The sequence below is a fragment of the Muntiacus reevesi genome, chromosome 22 (assembly GCF_963930625.1).
Source record: "Muntiacus reevesi chromosome 22, mMunRee1.1, whole genome shotgun sequence".
In the NCBI taxonomy this organism is placed as follows: domain Eukaryota; kingdom Metazoa; phylum Chordata; class Mammalia; order Artiodactyla; family Cervidae; genus Muntiacus; species Muntiacus reevesi.
The window spans coordinates 16,904,672-16,924,215 of NC_089270.1; the positions used below are offsets into that span (position 1 = coordinate 16,904,672).

At 39.3% G+C, this 19,544-nt stretch overlaps 1 protein-coding gene across 4 annotated transcripts in view; it reads left to right on the plus strand.

Annotated features, from left to right (window-relative positions):
• Positions 1 to 19,544, plus strand: part of WDFY3 (WD repeat and FYVE domain containing 3) — a 270,313-nt gene that overhangs the window by 131,782 nt on the left and 118,987 nt on the right. For 3 of the 4 annotated variants that reach the window (XM_065914495.1, XM_065914492.1, XM_065914493.1), the window contains exons 11-16: positions 136 to 237; positions 1,992 to 2,185; positions 6,088 to 6,545; positions 8,029 to 8,112; positions 13,420 to 13,597; positions 18,337 to 18,551. In XM_065914495.1, the coding sequence (XP_065770567.1) occupies positions 136 to 237; positions 1,992 to 2,185; positions 6,088 to 6,545; positions 8,029 to 8,112; positions 13,420 to 13,597; positions 18,337 to 18,551 (1,231 nt within the window). The remainder of the gene's footprint in view (positions 1 to 135; positions 238 to 1,991; positions 2,186 to 6,087; positions 6,546 to 8,028; positions 8,113 to 13,419; positions 13,598 to 18,336; positions 18,552 to 19,544) is intronic. The other variant, XM_065914496.1, reaches the window with a different exon arrangement.

Here is a 19,544-nt window from a genome sequence, read left to right on the forward strand (position 1 = left end):
CAACCCAATACTGTGTCATTTGTATTAGTAGTAAAATTAATAGTAATAAAATCTTAATTTGTTTTAAAAATCCTAAATCCAGAAAGAAATAAGCTGACTAGTTTTGTGATTTGGACCTTTGATTCTTTTTCCTAGGGGACTCAAGAAATAATAGTTCATTTGAAGACCAAAAACACCTGGCTTTGTTAGTCATGGAGACTTTGACAGTGCTTCTTCAAGGCTCAAACACAAACGCAGGTAATTAGAGAAGCTTCTTCTAGCAAGCGCACTGGTAAGAAAGTACCAATGGTTATGTCTTCTCTAATGATTCTTACTTCTGAGATGCTCTTATCACTTAGAGAAAATTCTATTGATTCAGTGATGCTACTATCCTATCTCTAGACGTGCCGTACTTTTGACCTTCCTAAGTTTATGAATATACAATATATACTATTATTATTACTTCAAAATGTATTCTTATAGTTTTATTGTTTTTTATAATATGCCTTGTGTTTGAAATATTCTTTTTCTGTTTGTTTACTTATATAGCGCAGACTCTTTGTCGGATAGCTTTGCTTATTTAAATATTTTCCTGAAACATGTGCTTCACATTGTGATTTTCTTAATTATTCAGTAATTCAAATCAGAGTATTATAATGTTACAACCTTAGGGAAATACTGAAAAGAATAAAACTTGCCTCTCCCAGGGAAAAAAATGGATTTAGTAAATCTTTTGCTTTATCTTAGGGCTTTCCTGGTAGCTCAGACGGTAAAGCGTCTGTCTGCAATGCTGGAGACCTGGGTTCGATCCCTGGGTCGGGAAGATCCCCTGGAGAAGGAAATGGCAACCCACTCCAGTACTCTTGCCTGGAAAATCCCATGGACGGAGGAGCCTGGTAGGCTGCAGTCCATGGGGTCGCAAAGAGTCAGACACGACTGAGCGACTGAACTGAACTGAAACGAACAATCCAAATGTATTTATAAAATATCACTCCTGCTTTTAAACAATTAAGCTAAAACAGTTTAGTATGAGCTCTTATATTAGTGACATATACGAGGTACTCTAAGAGGATAGAGAACAGAATGCTATTACTTTGGAGGAAACACTAACTGATGATTTGGATCACTTAGTCCATGTGTTTTTTTTTTATACTTGAAGATGTTGTTTGATGTAAGAACAGTATCATCCATGGCCAAAAGCACAGGCTATAGAACAGGGCTATATAGACATAATTCTGCTGGCTGTATCACTGACCTGACACCTTACTCAGCTTCTGCATGTCTTATTTACTTATCTGTGAGCAGGTGAGAGATGAGGAGATTAAATAAGTCAATCTACATAAAGCCTTTGGAACAGTACAGCAACCAATGCTTTCTATTATAGAGTTTATCTTTTCTTTTTTGTAATGAATAGGGGCTCAGTCCCCTTTATTTATCTCTTTTAAAATTTTTATTGGAGTACAGTTGATTTACAATGTTATGAGTTTGTCGTTTTTGTGTCCTCTACCAACTGTAACGTTTGATTTCTTATAATATTTTCTCACTGTAAGAATAACTTATTCCCTTTTTTCTTGCTACTGTTTTGGAAGCCTTGTTTTCAGTTTAAATCTCATTTATATGCAGTATTGTTCATCTAAAAGCCTTTTACTAAACTGATTTCAAGTATTGCTTGGTAAAGCCTCTGCATAAAAGTACTGGTCATTTTGGTAACCATCTACGAAATTTCTGAATGGTTGAGATTTGGAGAAATTGGGCATGTGGAACATACCAGGGCATTCTTGCATAAAGGAAACCTAGAGAAAATTTGTATATACCTTTGCTGACATCCCACAGTTTTGTAATTGTAAATTTAAAAGGAGATTTTGTATTTTACTTTAAAAGATAAAATCGCTGGGTAGGTTTTCTGTGCCTTCTTTTAAGTTACTCTTTCTACAAATGGATCAGATTTGAGTTCGTCTGACTTAGAATATTTTAAGTTAACCTGTGTTGTTGTTTTGTCTCCCTCCTCCAAGGAATTTTTCGAGAATTTGGAGGCGCAAGATGTGCGCATAATATAGTGAGGTACCCACAGTGTCGGCAGCATGCCCTGATGATGATCCAGCAGTTGGTGCTCTCTCCCAATGGGGACGATGACATGGGCACGCTCCTAGGACTGATGCACTCGGCCCCACCCACAGAGCTGCAGCTCAAGACCGACATCCTCAGAGTAAGTGTGAGAAGTGTGTTCTTAACAATTTTCACTACTAAAATCGGTGGCAATTGTTAAATGACTGAGAACTATTGTGAACTATACTTGTGATTTTTCTTCAAGTCTAAAATTACGTCAAAATATGACAAAGGAGGAGGCAAGACTATATAATGGGTCAAAGATAGTCTCGTCATTAAGTGCTGCTGGGCAAAGTGGGCAGCTACATGTAAAAGCATGAAATGAGAACACTTTCTAACACCAAACACAAAGGTAAAATTCAAAATGGATTAAAGACCTAAATGTAAGACCAAAAACTATTAAACTCTTAGAGGAAAACATAGGCAGAACGCTCAGTGACATAAATCACAGCAATATATTCTATGACCCACCTCCCAGAGTAATGGAAATAAAAACAAAAATAAACAAGTGGGACCTAATTAACTTAAAAGCTTTTGCACAGCAAAGAAAACTATAAACAAAGTGAAAAGATAAACTTCAGAATGGGAGAAAATAATAGCAAATGAAGCAACTGACAAAGGATTAATTTCCAAAATATACAAGCAGCTCTTACAACTCAATATCAGAAAAACAAACCATCCAATTTTAAACAGTGGGCTGGAGACCTAAGCAGACATTTCTCCAAAGAAGACATACAGATGGGTAATAAACACATGGAAAGATGCTTAATATCACTCATTATTAGAGAAATGCAAATCAAAATTACAGTGAGATATCACCCCACACGGGTGAGAGTGAAAGTGAAGTCACTCAGTTGTGTCCAGTCTTTGCGACCCCATGGACTCCTACCAGGCTCCTCCATCCATGGGATTTTCCAAGCAAGAATACTGGCCATCATCAAAAAATCTACAAACAAGAAATGATGAAGGAGGTGTGGAGAAAAAGAAATCCTCTTGTGCTGTTGGTGGGAATGTAAATTGATACAGCCAGTATGGAAGACAGTATGCTGATTCCTTAAAAAATTAGGACAGATGAATGGATAAAGAAGCTGTGGTACATATATACAAATGGAATATTACTCAGTTATTAAAAAAAAAGGAATGCATATGAGTCAGTTCTAATGAGGTAGATGGAACTAGGGCCTATTATACAGAGTGAAGTCAGAAAGAGAAAAACAAATATCAGGTATTAACACATATATATGGAATCTAGAAATACAGTACTGATGAACCTATTTGCAGGGCAGCAAAGGAGACATGGAACAGACTTATGGACACAGCTGGGGTGGAGGAGGAGGTGGAGGGTATGATGTATGGGGAGAGTAACATGGAAACATATACATTACCATATGTAAAATAGATAGCCAGTGGGAATTTGCTATGTGACTCAGGAAACTCAAACCAGGGCTCTGTAACCACCTAGAGAGGAGGGATGGGGAGGGAGGTGTGAGTTAGGTTCAAGAGGGAAGGGACATAGATATACCTCTGACTGATTCATGTTGATGTTTGGCAGAAACCAACACAATGTTGTAGAGTAATTACCATTCAATTAAAAATGATTTAACTATAAAAAAGTAATGTCAAAATAATAATAGCTGATGAAAAGCCAGTGTCTCTAACCCGGCCTCCAGGAGCCCTCGGAATGCCCACTGTCTCTTTTCCTTCTGACTTCCTCTCCTGAGACCCCTGCCCTTTTCCTGCCACAGACATGACAGGAAGTATAGCTGCCTTCTGCAATCATACATTTCTTTCATTAAACTTGTGCTTTATGCTTCTCATCAGTAATGAGAAGTTTGTGGTTTTTACTTTGTTCTATTGTATGTTTCATTCTGTTTTGAGTATGACAGTTTTGAATATGCATTTTAACTTTCAAGCATGATTAATCTGACCACAATTTATCTCTTAGACAAGGAGGAAATCTACATGCTTATCAGTATTGGGGGAAATCTGTGTACTTGAAGGGATTGACTGGGAAAATATAAGTACCCTCAAAAGCTGTTAAGGTTGCCAAGTTTTTAAGCATACATTTTCCTCCTTTCTTGGTACCGTTATAGGTCGATTTGTAAAATATTGGTAGATAAAGACAACTGACTGATCTGTAATTGTAAAGCAGTGTTATTCTAGTACATGGTGATAACTGCCTCCCTCAGGCTGGAGGAAGGTAAGAGGAGGGTCCTGATGGGCAGCATTTAGTGATTCCCATGGAGTCAGGACTCCTACTGTGACCTATTTCAGGCAACTGATGTGTTAATGAATGTGGCTTGAGAAGAGATGTACATTACCATCCCATGGTGTAGTATCTTAAGAGCACAAATAATAAAATGCAGAAAATCAGAAGTACTGAGTTCTGCGTATTTGCTATTTTTGATTTTAAAACAATTTATTCAGTTTTTAATTTATAGAACTTAATTTTTAATTATGGTTATGTTTTTAAACAACTAGTAGGCAATATTCCAAAAAGAAAATAGTCGGCTCTTATGACCAATATGAGCTGGCTCCAGCATTCCACCACTTTGAGGGCATGAAGTTGTGTTGGAAGACAGAGAGGAAGATTTGGGATTCCAGTTTCAATTTCCGTTTTTGCTCCATTCAGAATTGCTCTCCTTTGTTCTTGTGGTTATGAAATTGTGTCCAACTCTGTGACCCCATGGATGGCAGCACGCCAAGCTTCATGTCCTCCACTATTTCCCGGAGTTTTCTCAGCTTGGTGTCCATTGCTTCTCACGGCCTCCATTCGGTTGATACAACCACAGACCTATGTGATTTAGTTCGTAATTATTTGGGAACAAGGCCGAAATTCCATGAGATATAGTATTTTATAATTCTGCTAATGTACAAATTTGAAGTTTAAGCATTAGATTTTTGAAAATGTGGATAATACATAGCTGATGATTCTGGCTAATGAACCCCCTAGGACCTGCAGCTCATTTTAACTTTGGTATTCACTGCATTATTGTTAATTATTGACTTTAGGAGGATATTAGCTTATACATGGTATTTGAAATTTTCAGATACTGAGATTATGCTGTGATTATGTCAAAAGTGCCTAGGAATGGCAGTTTTTAGGCAGTAGGAGGTGGACTTATCCAAAAGAATGTAACATAGACTATTTTCAGTCTAAGGGTTAATAAGCACTATTTTTCTGACCTCTGTCATAATTCTAACCATTGATATGATTTTGTACATACACTTTGATTCTTAACTCATACTTCCTCATATATAAAATAGCACGTGTCCGGTTTTTCCCAGTGTGTATTTGAAGAAGGTGATGGTGATGAACTTTTATGCACTTTGCTAAGGGTTACACATGTATTTCCTGTGAAGTAAGTTGTTATTAATATTGTTCAGGTTTTACATAAGAGGAAACTCTGGCGTAGAAGGGTTAAGTAACTGACCATGGTGAAATGCTTTTTACTGTTGGAATAGACTTTCTACCCAAGGCTTCTAACTCTAAGCCCTTGCATTTAGTCTTCAGGCTAGGTTATATGATGCTTAAAAATATCAAAAAGTTATGAAGTCTTGTGTTAATACAAGTTGGTATTACAAATACAAGTACAGTTTATTAAATTTGAGAAAATACAGACACAAAATGGAAACTTACTGGTTGCTGAATAATAGAAGGATTACACTGTATTTCTAAATTTTATTACATGTACAGATTGCATTTTTTTTAACAATAAAATATAGCTTTTTCACCCAGAATTTTGTTATAGCCATTATTTTATCAAAAGCAATATGTGATGTGTTTTCCAAAGTTTTCTCCTGCTTTTAATATGGTGTTTTTTAATTAGCAGAATATTTCACATGCTTCATAAGATTGCTTTTTGGGTAAATGACAAAACTACTCTTATCAGATATCCACAGAATGGCATTCCCCTTTGACATTCATGTATGGATATTTTGTTTTGTTTTTTTTTTCTTTAATTTGAATTATAAGTTTGTGTTGTTTTTTGTCCTCCGTAGGCCCTCCTGTCAGTCCTTCGAGAAAGTCACCGTTCAAGAACAGTCTTTAGGAAAGTTGGAGGCTTTGTGTACATTACGTCCTTGCTCGTTGCTATGGAAAGATCTTTGAGCTCGCCACCCAAGAACGGGTGGGAGAAAGTGAACCAGAACCAAGTGTTTGAACTTCTCCACACGGTGTTCTGCACATTGACTGCAGCTATGCGCTATGAGCCAGCCAACTCACACTTCTTCAAAACAGAGATTCAGTATGAGAAGTTGGCAGATGCCGTTCGATTTCTTGGCTGCTTCTCAGACCTAAGAAAGATCAGCCCCATGAATGTCTTCCCTTCAAACACTCAGCCATTTCAAAGACTTTTAGAGGAAGACGTCATCTCGATGGACTCGGTGTCACCCACTCTACGGCACTGCAGTAAACTCTTTATTTATCTCTACAGAGTAGCCACAGATTCTTTTGACAGGTATGACTCTGCTCATACTCTGAATTTAAGGATATGTTATGTATGACTTCAGCATTAATGCTTGAATTACAATTTAGTTTAAAATGAAAACAAATGAATCTTCTCTTTCATTCACTTATCTGTCACTTTATATGTGTACATTACTATTGCCCTGATGTTAAGCTTTTCAGCATGGACATCTGTGTGACATTTGTCAAACCAGGGTTAGAGTTAAGCTCTCAGTGCACCTAATAGAACAGTTTCTGTGACATTTACTTCTCGTGGTGGTGTTTCTTGTGTTCTCTTTTTCCTCGAGAACAGTAGGTACATCCAGACTTAATTGATGTTAATTATCAAGAGGAGAACATGGTTATGATTAATGTAATTTTCAGACAGATGATGTAGTCTCAACATAGAATCTACATTTTATAATCCTCATAAACAAGTGATGTTTCCTCAAAAAGTGATGTGTCTTCCTGGGCAATACTGATCGTTCAAGAGTCTGTGAGTTTAATGTGCTTATTCCTTCGTTAAACAACTTCTTAACCTACATCCACCACATGCCACGTGACACTGTGAGGCATTGAGAGTTCCGCTCAGCGCAGGGCTTCTCTGTCTGTGTCCATCCTTTAGCTTCAGTACAAAAATTCAGACACAAATGAACGATTACAATATATCAAGGTAAAATCTGAGGGAAGTCTAGGGTTCTAAGATTGTAAGCCTGCTTTATCTAAATCCCTTGTTTTCAGGAGTGTGTTTTCCATCAAGTTCTCACTTTGAAAATAACGTAAGAGTGATCGTGCTGCTCATTTCCCCCAAGCATGATCACTTTTCACAGTTACCATAGTTTTATCTCATAAAAAAAATGAACTGTTTCTGTTAATATAATGTCCCCGTCAATAAAGCAAGTAACTCTGTTATATCCCTAACTGTAAAATTATCAGCTCTGACCTACCTACTGAGGAGGTGTTTCTTGTTTCTTAATATTTCTTAGGCCTTAATATTTAGATAGAAAATACAGGTAATGTAAAAAAAAATTTTCAAATTTTTCCTGTCTTGAAAATAAAAACACGTATTTATTGTTATATATTGTTAACTTATAGAAGACATGGGAGAGTGTGGTGTTCAGGGAATAAAATGTTTTTAAAGTTAAAATTTGTGTATTTAGATTCAACTTCTTTTCCCTTGTTTTCTAACTTATCCTAGTTAGTGTACCTTATTTTTAGTTTGCTTTATAAAAAAAAAAAAAAACCAAGAACAGCAAGGCCCACAGCAGTGTGTTTAACAAACATGTTAAATGTTAACCTTGATGGATAAGCCCCAGCCGTAAGCATGCTTTTCTGTTTCCCTCAGTGCATGTGCTGTAGTCTTGTTCCTTGTTCCCGCGGAGTATGGAGGTTGTTCCCTATTAAACTTTTACTGGTATTGCTTGTGAAGCTAACCAGCTGCCCTCCTGGTGTTTTGCTCTAACCTCTCTGACCCCCGTCTGTTTTGTTGTCTGTAGTCGTGCAGAACAGATCCCTCCTTGCCTGACAAGTGAGTCTTCTCTTCCCTCTCCTTGGGGGACTCCAGCTTTGTCCAGGAAAAGGTACTGATCTCATAATAGCAGTCCATCTTTGTTTGCGTGGGTTTTTTTTCTCCTGTGCTTAATGATATATTAATGTGGATTTCGTGCTTTGTATTGAATAACTTGGAGCTTCCCTGACGGCTCAGTGGTAAAGAGCTCGCCTGCCAATGCAGAAGACATGGGTTCAATCCCTGGGTCGGGAGGATCCCCTGGAGAAGGAAATGGCAACCCACTCCAGTATTCTTACCTGGGAAATCCCATGGACAGAGGAACCTGGCAGGCTACAGTCCATGCGGCCACAAAAGAGTCAGGCACCAGTTAGCCACTAAACAACAGCAACAGTTGAATAACTTCGATTTTTTTTTCCTTTCTATTTGATTTCTTTGTTTTTAAAATTTTCAGCTTCAGCTGCATATATTTATGAGAGTAAAGTGTGTTAATGCTATGAAGATATGAAGGACATGTAGAATTTTGTCATCCAACTGTAGATTAAAATGGGCCTTTTAGAGCTAACATGTATTTTATTAATATTAATTTAGAAAAGATGATGTAATGTGTCTTTAGGTAGGATACTTTTCTGCTTTTTCTTTTCACTTTAAATGTGCGTGGGATCATTCTTTGGTTTTTAGTATTACTCCAAAATGAACATGCCAGTCTTGGCTGAGGAAACGTGTATTTTCTCAATCAGGTTCAACCAGTTGACATGTGATGCTGTTATGAAGACTGAACTGGCTAACCTTTGAGAAAGTGAATAAAAAAACCTACCCTAGCTCCTGCTTTCATCATTTGTGCACAAATCTCTTTCTAAGCTGACGTAGTCTACCTCATACTTAAATCTTATGACTGTAAAGTTCTCCAGTGGCTCAGGGCTAAAAAATCTGCCTGCAGTGCAAGAGACTCGGGTTGGATTCCCAGGTTGGGAAGATCCCCTGGAGGAGGAAATAGCAACCCACTCCAGTATTCTTGCTGGGAAAATCCCATGGACAAGAGGAGCTTTATCCAGGCTAGGGTCGCAAAGACTTGAGCATGACTGGCTGGCTAGGGTCGCAAAGAGGACAGGACTGAGCAGCTGAGCACAGACATGTAAAGAGCCAGCAGCTGATTGACAAAAGTATAGTTAAGATTCATTTGAGATTCCATTTTCTAGCCTGTACTTAAAATGATCTTAGTCTGGCACTTGGCACCAAAGTCTCTTCCTTCCCTTGTTTCCTCATAAACAAATACTAGGTTTTAGGTCTTGTATTAATATTCTCACATTGTGGCTTTTTATAAATGAGCCTGAGGCTCTGCTGTGCTCTGTGGTTCATGTTTTGAAAGTTGAATAGAGTTGTTGAAAATTTAGTACTATACAAATTTAGTATTTTAATATATTTTAATAGTAATATTCATTAGGTATATGGGCTTATATTTTCCTTTTTCTCTTAAATGTACACTGGAGTTTACAGCTCATTTTCTTCTATTAGCTCATGAATATTCAGGAAGGAATTTTGCATTGTTCAATGTACTTATATTTTAAAACTATTTATTTTTCATTTTTTTAAAAGAGCAGTTCTTAATTCAGTCAATTATAAAATCAGTTTGAGTTGACCTAGTGTGTTTTTCTGTTGTTAAATAGCATAAAAGATATTATTTGTGTTGGAGGATTCATGTGTGCCCACTATCTCACAGAACTACTGGATGTTAGAACAATAGTTTTAATTAGTTAAAAAAAATCACATTTATGACTCTGTCATACATGGTGAAGGCTTAAAATTTTGCTGTATTTAAAAACATTTATGTCATTAAATATTAACCAGAAACTACAAAAAACTTTGAATAGAAATTCACAGATTAAAGGAACAAATATTTAAAAGTTTATCAGATTTTACTGTTTATTTAAATAGTAGTTTGGCAAAGGAAAAAATAGCATTTTATTCTGTGTGATAGGTATTTAAGGCCTTAGATCAAGAACATTTTGTCAACATCTGCAGGACAGCTCCATGTAAGGATGCCCTGTCTTTGACCTAAGGGGAGACTGTCACTGAATTGACAGTTGTAGCTGAGTGTTTCTTATCCATGAGAATTCTAATCCAGTTTACAATCTGATGTTACCCTCAAGGGTTCCCAGTACCATTCATACTGATAATAAGATCAGTGTTGACATTTTCAGGTTGCCATTCTAGTCAGGTTACATACATTTGCTCAGTGGTAAAAATCATAAGCTGAAAGAAATCTTTTTATTTCACAGCATAGTAACTTTCAGAGTTAGAATATCTCAAGAACACCTCAGATTACAGCAGTTTACGGGGATCTTGTTTCTTGTGACAAAACTTTTTCTTTCTTTCTTTTGGCAAAAGGGAAGACCAACATTGTGTTAGTTTTATGGCTTGTGGAGATTAAGATACTAAGGAAATTTTGAAATTGTGATACTTGTCTGGCATGTAAAAGCTTCAAGAGTCTTCTCTAAAGATTTTAAGCGTTGAAGAACTAAGAAACCTTATTTTGGAAAACTAAAAGCATAGTTTTTTTCATTATTCAGAAGGAATAGTGAAACAGAACTATAGCTGAACAGTATCCAATCAGAGTTAGAGGAAGTGAAAACAAAATATAAAATAGTAACCAAGACTTTCAGAATACGATCTACAGTATGGAAAACAGTGGCAAATACTAGTTTTCATTCAGACATGATTCCCATTACTCATTGCCTATACACACTTGATGATAATTGATGTAAAGCAAATTCAGAATTTAAATATTTAAATATATATTCCTCAAAGAGGTAGATAGGTCTTAGGTATATATGAGAATTTAGATTGAAATGTTAAATTGCAATTTCTTTAGGCCTTAAAAGTAACTGCAACATAAAAATTAACAAAATCTTGAAATGTCATTTTATCCTATCTTTGTAAATGGTTAGGTCTTGTTTGATAATTATCTGTTTAATAAGTTTACCATAATCTCTAAAAAGTAGTGTAATACCTGTGATATACTTAAGTGACTTAGTAAGAATTAATTGTTATATAATGCCTGTTAAAATAGACCCCATTTTACTTAATACATATCATGTTTTAGATTTCTACGATGTTTGCAGTCTTTTTCTTGTTTGAGAAGAATAAATGTAATTCCTGCATTAGAATATTTTTATAAAAGATTGAAATTTTAACACCATAATAGTTAATATTAGTAAAGAGTTCAGTTTCCAAAGACAAAGGACTTCTTCCTAGCTAGCTATACATATCCATAATTTAAGTTCTAATTTATATCAGGCAATTCAGAAATAATTTGAGAAGGCCTGTAATTAGAATATACAATTAGAATCAATGTTTCTTACCCTCACATTTGGGCTACTTTTTGTGTGTATTGAAAGCAAGTTTTATGAAATTGTTAAGTTTGGAGTCCCTGTTACACAGTGGAGAAATCATGGATCTTTTTTTTACAAGTGTAAAGAGTAAGAGTAAGGAGAGAAACATAAGAGGAGTATACCTATTGGTAATGAGCATTTAGAAAATCTACCTTAGTAAGTTTAGAAATTAGATCTTTCTGAATAAAAACAGAAAAAGAAAAAGAATGAAAAAAATGAGTAGGTGGAGGATAATGCTGACTTTAAGTAAATGGGAGAGCATATTTTTTTAAGTGAAGCTGAATACTTTCCTAGAATCTCTGTTAAAAAGAGAATGTTACTTAAAAAAAACAAAAACCATGGCAGTGCCAATTCTTTGCTACTAAATCAGTGACTTAAAGCATCTGTTTCCCAAGCTCCTCTTGTGCCAGAGAGCTGAAACTGCACTGCTCTCGGTGACAGAGCTCAGCATTAGACAAATTATGCTGAAACCAATTCACTGGAACAAAGAGCTCCCATAGGTTGAAGCCACAAGCATCTGTTTCCTTGTGCCAAGACACAAAATGTGCAAAACTCATGAATTGTAGAAGAAGAATATGAAATAGGAGGATATCATTGATGAGATGAAATGTGTATTTGGGACATATCCCAAGATTGAAAAAATTGTGATGAATATTTTCAGTGATAGGGAAGATAATGCAAAAAAGGATGCTGCTGCTGCTTGCTGCTGCTAAGTCACTTCAGTCATGTCCAACTCTGTGCAACCCCATAGACAGTAGCCTGCCAGGCTTCTCTGTCCCTGGAATTCTTCAGGCAAGAATACTGGAGTGGGTTGCCATTTCCTTCTCCAATGCATGCATGCATGCTAAGTTGCTTCAGTCGTGTCCAGCTCTGTGCGACCCCATGGACAGCAGCCCACCAGGCTTCTCTGTCCACGGGATTCTCCAGGCAAGAATACTAGAGTGGGTTGCCATTTCCTCCTCCAAAAAAAAAAGGATGAATGTAGTTCTAAGTAACCTAAAGGAAAACTCCCTTGATGCTTAATACATATATTGTCATGGTGGCCAGGCTTCCCAGAAGGTGCTTTGGTAAAGAATCCACCTGCCATTCCAGGAGACATAAGAGGTGGAATTTCTATCCCTGGGTCAGGAAGATCCCCTCGAGTAGGAAATGGTAACTCACTCCCATAGTCTTGCCTGGAAAACCCCACGGACAGAGGAGCCTGGCGGGCTACAGTCTGTGGGGTCTCAAAAGAGTCGGACATGACTGAGCGCACATGCACAGAACCAGGATTTGAAGCCAACCCTGACTCAGTTGAACCAGTTATAGGGTAGGCCGTCTTGTTTGATCGTGTTTGTTCTTGATTATATTGCCCATGGTTCAAGGAAAGGTTAAAGACACATAGGTAATTAAAGAGAAAACAATCTCACTGAGAGATTTAGTATAACCTGTACTCTGATCATAAATTATCAGAACTGTCATCTTTCCTAGAGCTTTGTTGTTTCTATCACTGTAATTTAACCTGTTCTTTATATCTAAAGGTGCATGTTATTCTTTTTTTTTTCTCCTTTGTTTTCTTTCAGTTTTACTGAGATCTAATTGATGTACTACACTATATAAGTTTAGGATATATATTCATATGGCTTGCAAAATGATTAACACAGTAAGTTTAGTTAATATCCATCATATAGATTCAAGGAAAAAATGCTTCTTTTCCTTGTGATGAGAACTTTTAGGATCTACTCTTATAGCAGCTTTCAAGTATACCTTAGAGCAGTGTCAACTAGTCATCATGCGCCATTCTTGAATGGAACAATTCCAGTTGTAAATGGTAAAAACATATAAGACCCATAAGAATTGATAGTGAAATTGTCTGTATGTGACTCGCTAAGAATTGATAATATATAGGTTTTAAAATTTTTCCAACCTTAAAGTAATAGAAGATGAAGAAATGAACAGAGACTATGATTGAAATTAAATACCCAATTACCCTTCTTTCTTTTTTACAGGCACGCGTATCATTCTGTTTCTACTCCCCCCGTCTACCCTCCTAAAAACGTTGCTGACCTGAAACCACACGTGGCAACTTCATCTCTGCCGAGTTCTGATGCCGTCATCATCCATCCTGGAGCCATGCTTGCTATGCTGGATCTCCTGGCCTCTGTTGGGTCAGTGACACAGCCAGAAGTAAGCCTGTGTATATTAGTGCCTCCCTGTCTTTAAATAGTGAAAGGTGTGACTGCACCAGCAAGGGGATGGGGCCAAAAAAGTGATATGGAATCTAAGTCACATATTGAAATAGATAAAGGGGAAAAACAGGGTTCTTCTATTTCAGTCTTAACTTTTTTAATGAATAGTAATGACATGTTTTAGGGTACAGTTTATTTGTTAAATGATACACATGCCTGTCTGTTTATTGGGCTTCGCTTTTGGCTCAGCTGGTAAATAATTCACCTGCAATACAGGAGACCTGGGTTTGATCCTTGGGTTGGGAAGATCCCCTGGAAAAGAGAAAGGCTATCCACTCCATTATTCTGGTCTGGAGAATTCCATAGACTGTCTAGGCCATGGGGTCGCAAAGAGTTGGACATGACTGAGCAACTTTCACTCAATGACATATGTTTTAGAGTACAGTTTGTTAAAATGCTTGTGTGTAAAGCTTTTGAATTCTCCTTCATATCTGAATGAGATCCTTGCTGGGTACAGTAATCTGGGCTGTAGGTTATTTTCTTTCATCACTTTAAGTATGCCCTGCCATTCCTTTCTGGCCTGAAAAGTTTCTATTGAAAGATCACCTGTTAGCCTTATGGGAATCCCCTTGTGTGTTATTTGTTGTTTCTCCCTTGCTGCTTTTAATATTTGTTCTTTGTGTTTGATCTTTGTTAATTTGATTAATATGTGTCTTGGGGTGTTTTGCCTTGGATTTATCCTGTTTGGGACTCTCTGGGTTTCTTGGACTTGTGTGACTATTTCCTTCCCCATTTTAGGGCAGTTTTCAGCTATTACCTCCTCGAGTATTTTCTCATGGCCTTTCTTTTTGTCTTTTTCTTCTGGGACTCCTATGATTATAATGTTGGGGCATTTCACATTGTCCCAGAGGTCCCTGAGGTTGTCCTCATTTCTTTTAATTCTTTTTTCCTCTCTGCTTCATTTCTTTCTACCATTCTATCTTCTACCTCACTTATCCTATCTTCTGCCTCTGTTATTCTACTGTTGGTTCCTTCCAGTGTTTTTGATCTCATTCATTGCATTATTAATTATTAATTGACTCTTTTTTATTTCTTCTAGGTCCTTATTAAACATTTCTTGCATCTTCTCAATCCTTGTCTCCAGGCTATTTATCTGTAACTCCATTTTGTTTTCAAAATTTTGGGTAATTTTTATCATCATTATTCTAGAATCTTTTTCAGGTAGACTCCCCATCTCTTTTGTTTGGCTTGGTGGGCATTTTTCATGTTCCTTTACCTGCTGGGTATTTCTCTGCCTTTTCATCTTGTTTAGATTGCTGTGTTTGGGGTGGCCTTTCTGTATTCTGACAGTTTGTGGTTCCTCTTTATTGTGGAGGTTCCTCCCTGTGGATGGGGTTGGACAAGTGGCTTTTCAAGGTTTCCTGGTTAGGAAAGCTTGCGTCGGTGTTCTGGTGGGTAGAGCTGGATTTCTTCTCTCTGGAGTGCAATGAAGTGTCCAGTAGTGAGTTTTGAGATGTCTATGGGTTTGGTGTGACTTTGGGCAGCCTGTATGTTGAAGCTCAGGGCTATGTTCCTGTGTTGCTGGAGAATTTGTGTGGTGTGTCTTGCTCTGGAACTTGTTGGCTCTTGGGTGGTGCTTGGTTTCAGTGTAGGTATGGAGGCTTTTGGATGATCTCTTATCAATTAATGTTCCCTGGAGTCAGTTCTCTGGTGTTCTCAGGTTTTGGGCTTAAGCCTCCTGCCTCTGGTTTTCAGTCTTATTCTTACAGTAGCCTCAAGACTTCTCCATGCATACAACACTGATAATAAAACTTCTAGGTTAATGGTGAAAAGATTCTCCACAGTGAGGGACACCGAGAGGTTCACAGAATTACATGGAGAAGAGAAGAGGGAGGAGGGAGATAGAGGTGACCAGGAGGAGAAGAGGGGGCATTGAAAGGGGAGAGAGCAATCTAGCCAGTAAACAATTCCCTATGTGCTCTCCAGAGTCTGGAACCCTCAGAGAGGTTCACAGAGTTACATAGAGAAGAGAAGAGGGAGGAAGGAGATAGAGGTGAGCAGGAGGAGAAAAGGGGGAATCAAAAGGAGAGAGATCTAGGCAGTGCTCTGTTCCCTAAGTGTTCTCTGTAGCCTGGAACACCCACAGAGATTCACAGAGTTGGATTGAGAAGAGAAGGGGGAGGGAGGAGATAGAGGTGACCTGGGGGAGAAAAAGGAGAGTCAAAAGGGGGAGAGAGTAATCAAGCCAGTGATCACACTCCTAAGTAAACTGGGTAATGAAGACTGGATTCTTAAATGTACAAAATTGGTAACAAGCACTCATTGGAAAAGACCCTGTTGCTGGGAGGGATTGGGGGCAGGAGGAGAAGGGGATGACAGAGGATGAGGTCGTTGGATGGCATCACCCACTCGATGGACATGAGTTTGAGTAAACTCTGGGAGTTGGTGATGGACAGGGAGGCCTGGCGTGCTACGATTCATGGGGTTGCAAAGAATTGGACATGACTGAGCGACTGAACTGAACTGACTGACTATAAAGCAAAGATTAAAAATCTAGAGTAGAAGTTAGATGCTAAAAAATACAATATTAAAAAAAAAATCACAAAAAGTATAAGAAATGTATATGAAGTTTGCTTTAAGAATAGGGTCTTTTTTTTTTTGCAAGGTAATAGTAGGTTATAAAAATGAAAATTAAAGGAGTAGTAGAGGACTTTAAAAAAAGAAAAAAAATTTAAATTAAAAAAAAATGATAATAGTAAAAATATATCTAGGAATTTCTCTGGAGCTGTTGCAGGCAGTGTGGGGTCAGTTCAGTTGAAACTGAACTATCTGAAGATAGTTCCTTGTTCCAGCTTATACTTCTCAAGATCTATAGGCCCCTTCCAGTGTAGTCAGTGTTAACTACAGGGAGTTTAATCTGTTAGCCCTGTCACTTCCAAAGCGGTTCCCTCTGTTTATTTGGCTTCTGTTTGCAGGTCTCTTCAGTGTCTAATTCCCGCCCTGACACAGGGGGCGGAGGTGGTCTCTTGTTTAGGCTCACTTGTTCAGTGGTGCGGTGGGGATGGAGGGCGCTGCAGACAAATGTCACCGGCCTGTGTGGGGAGCGCTCGCAGTGTCTCTCGGCTACTCTGGGTTTGCCCCGCTCCCGTCTACACTGCTCAGGCTCCAGGTTGCTCTGCAGGGAGCGGGCCCTGCGTTGCATGCACTTCCCAGGTCTAAGCCGCTCAGGTCCAGATTCTCGGAACTCCACAAAGGGGCAGGCTCGGTTGGGCCTGCGTTTTGTGCCTTCCCGGTTGGAGCAGCTCAGGCGACCAGGTGCTTGGCCGGCGCACTCTCCCCGGGTAGGCGATGCATCTCGTCACCTCCCCGTCCCAGCCGCGCAGTTTCCGGGGGCGCCGTGTGTCAGAGCTGATCTCCGGCTGCGACCCTCCCGGCGGATGTCAGCCGGCCAGAATCTCAGGAAGCCTTTGGTTAGAAACGGGAAGCCTGTTCGCAGTTTGGCAGGGGATGCCCTCTCTGGGGCCGAGTTTGCCCCTTTCTGGCTCCGTCTGGCTCCCACTTGCCCCTTGCCTCCAGCAGGGGATGGGCCGGTCCGCCGCCGGCTAGCTCTTCTCTGGTATTCAGTCGTCCTTTGTTCTGCCAGTGGTTAGGGCTTTTCGCGGGATAGTTCTCGCTGGCTCGCTCTCTTTCTCTCTCTCTCTCTCTCTCTCTCTCTCTCTCTGACCCTAAGCAGTGGGGCCCCCTCCTCTCCTCAGCCCCCGCTTGCTGGGCCAGTCTGGGGTACTACTCTGCTGGGACTTGCCTTTAGGCACCTAATCTGTGAGTTTTATTTATTTATTTTTCCTCCCAGTTAGGTTGCCCTCTGAGATTCGAAAACTTCCCCCAGACCCACCGGTGAGAGGGTTTCCTGGTGTTTGGAAACTTCTCTATTAAGACTCCCTTCCGGAGACAGATCTCCGTCCCTAGCTCTTTTGTCTCTCTTTTTATCTTTTATATTTTGTCCTACCTCCTTTCGAAGACAATGGGCTGCTTTTCTGGGTGCCTGATGTCCTCAGCCAGAGTTCAGAAGTTGTTTTGTGGAATATGCTCAGCATTCAAACGTTCTTTTGATGAATTTGTCAGGGAGAAAGTGGTCTCCCGGTCCTATTCTTCTGCCATCTTAGGACTGCCCCGGTTTGTTAAAATGCAAGGCGGTTACTTCTGGTGCTAAAATAATTCTGTTTCTCCTTGTAAATCCTGCTCAGCAGTGATAATTGTTAATAAGACTGGGAGAGAAATAATTTTGAGGCTGTTGATGTATTTTTAGTTGTAGAACTCGAGTTTGGGTGGAACTCGAGTTTGGGTGACCAATTTTATTAAAATGCTGTATGGTCTCTAAGGCCTAAAGTGTCATGAATGTTAACTATAAGCCTTTAATTGTGGTTATTTACCTACCATGAAAAAGAGTTTAGAAAAAAATACTGTTATTTGTATATAGTCATGTAGTATGATGGACTTAAAAGAGAATGGAATCTAGCTGGATATGCTTCTAGGAAAATGAAGATTGGAAATACTTCCTTAGTCCTATTCTGGGATTGTTTTCTGCCTCTACGCCAGCTACTTAATTCGTCTAAATGTAATTTGAAGCGTCTAGAGATACCTCATATTGAAAGGTGTGCTTCACCTTTGAAAGGGAGAGAACTATCACCTGTCTTATTAAGAGTGCCCTGGTGTCATGGATTTCTTTGTTAACCCCAGCACGCCATGGACCTTCAGCTTGCCGTGGCCAATATTTTACAATCCCTGGTGCACACGGAAAGAAACCAGCAGGTCATGTGTGAAGCTGGTCTCCATGCACGACTGCTGCAGCGGTGCAGCGCTGCTCTGGCTGACGAGGACCACTCGCTGCACCCGCCCCTCCAGCGGATGTTCGAGCGATTAGCCTCTCAAGCGCTGGAACCCATGGTGCTCAGGTCAGTGCGTTCTCCTCTTCACATTCAGATGAGCCGCCATGAGTGATGGCCATTGTAGAGTCTTTGTAGTCAAGAGTTCTTGCTTTATAAACAGATATTCAGTTACCTGTGGGCAAAACCAGAACACCACCAAAATGGGCAAAATGCTCAAAATATAGAAACAGATAAATCTAGTTATTATAAAACGAGATGGGTTTGTTGTTGGGCGTTTCTCCTCCTAGAATCCAGCAAACTCACCTTGCTTCAAAAACGAAGTCATGTTGTATTTATATGACTTGCATCTACTTGATAGTTATGAACACTTTATGAATTCTTTTAAGCACTTTTTAAATTTTAAAATCATTACAGATTCAGAGGAAGTTGTGAAGAGAGGTTCTGTGTCCCCATCCTCCAGTTTCCCCCAGTGGTGACATATTACATAACTACGGTTCAGCATGAAAGCCCAAGAAACTGACATTGGTACTATGTATACATGTACATTGTGAGTGAAGTCGCTCCGTCGTGTCCAATTTGTAGCGACCCCATGGGCTGCAGCCTACCAGGCTCCTCCATCCATGGGAGTTTCCAGGCAAGAGTACTGGAGTGGGTTGCCATTTCCTTTTCCAGGGGATCTTCCCGACCCAGGGATCGAACCCGGGTCTCTCCCGCATTGTAGACAGACGCTTTACCGTCTGAGCCACCAGGGAAGTCCACCATGTACTACATGTACACTGTAGTTCCCTGCTGTTTATCACTTGGGTCAGATGGATGTAATCACCACACAATTAGGGCTTCCCGTGTGGCAGTGGTAAAGAATCTCCCTGCCAATACAGGGGGCATGGGTTTGATCCCTGGATTGGGAGATCACCTGAAAGAGGAAATGGCAACCTGCTCCATTATTCTTGCCAGGGAAATCCCATGGACAGAGGAACCTGGTGGGCTACCATCCATAGAGTTGCAGAGTTAGACACAACTAAGTGACTAAACAACAACAATCACACAGTTAAGATGTCA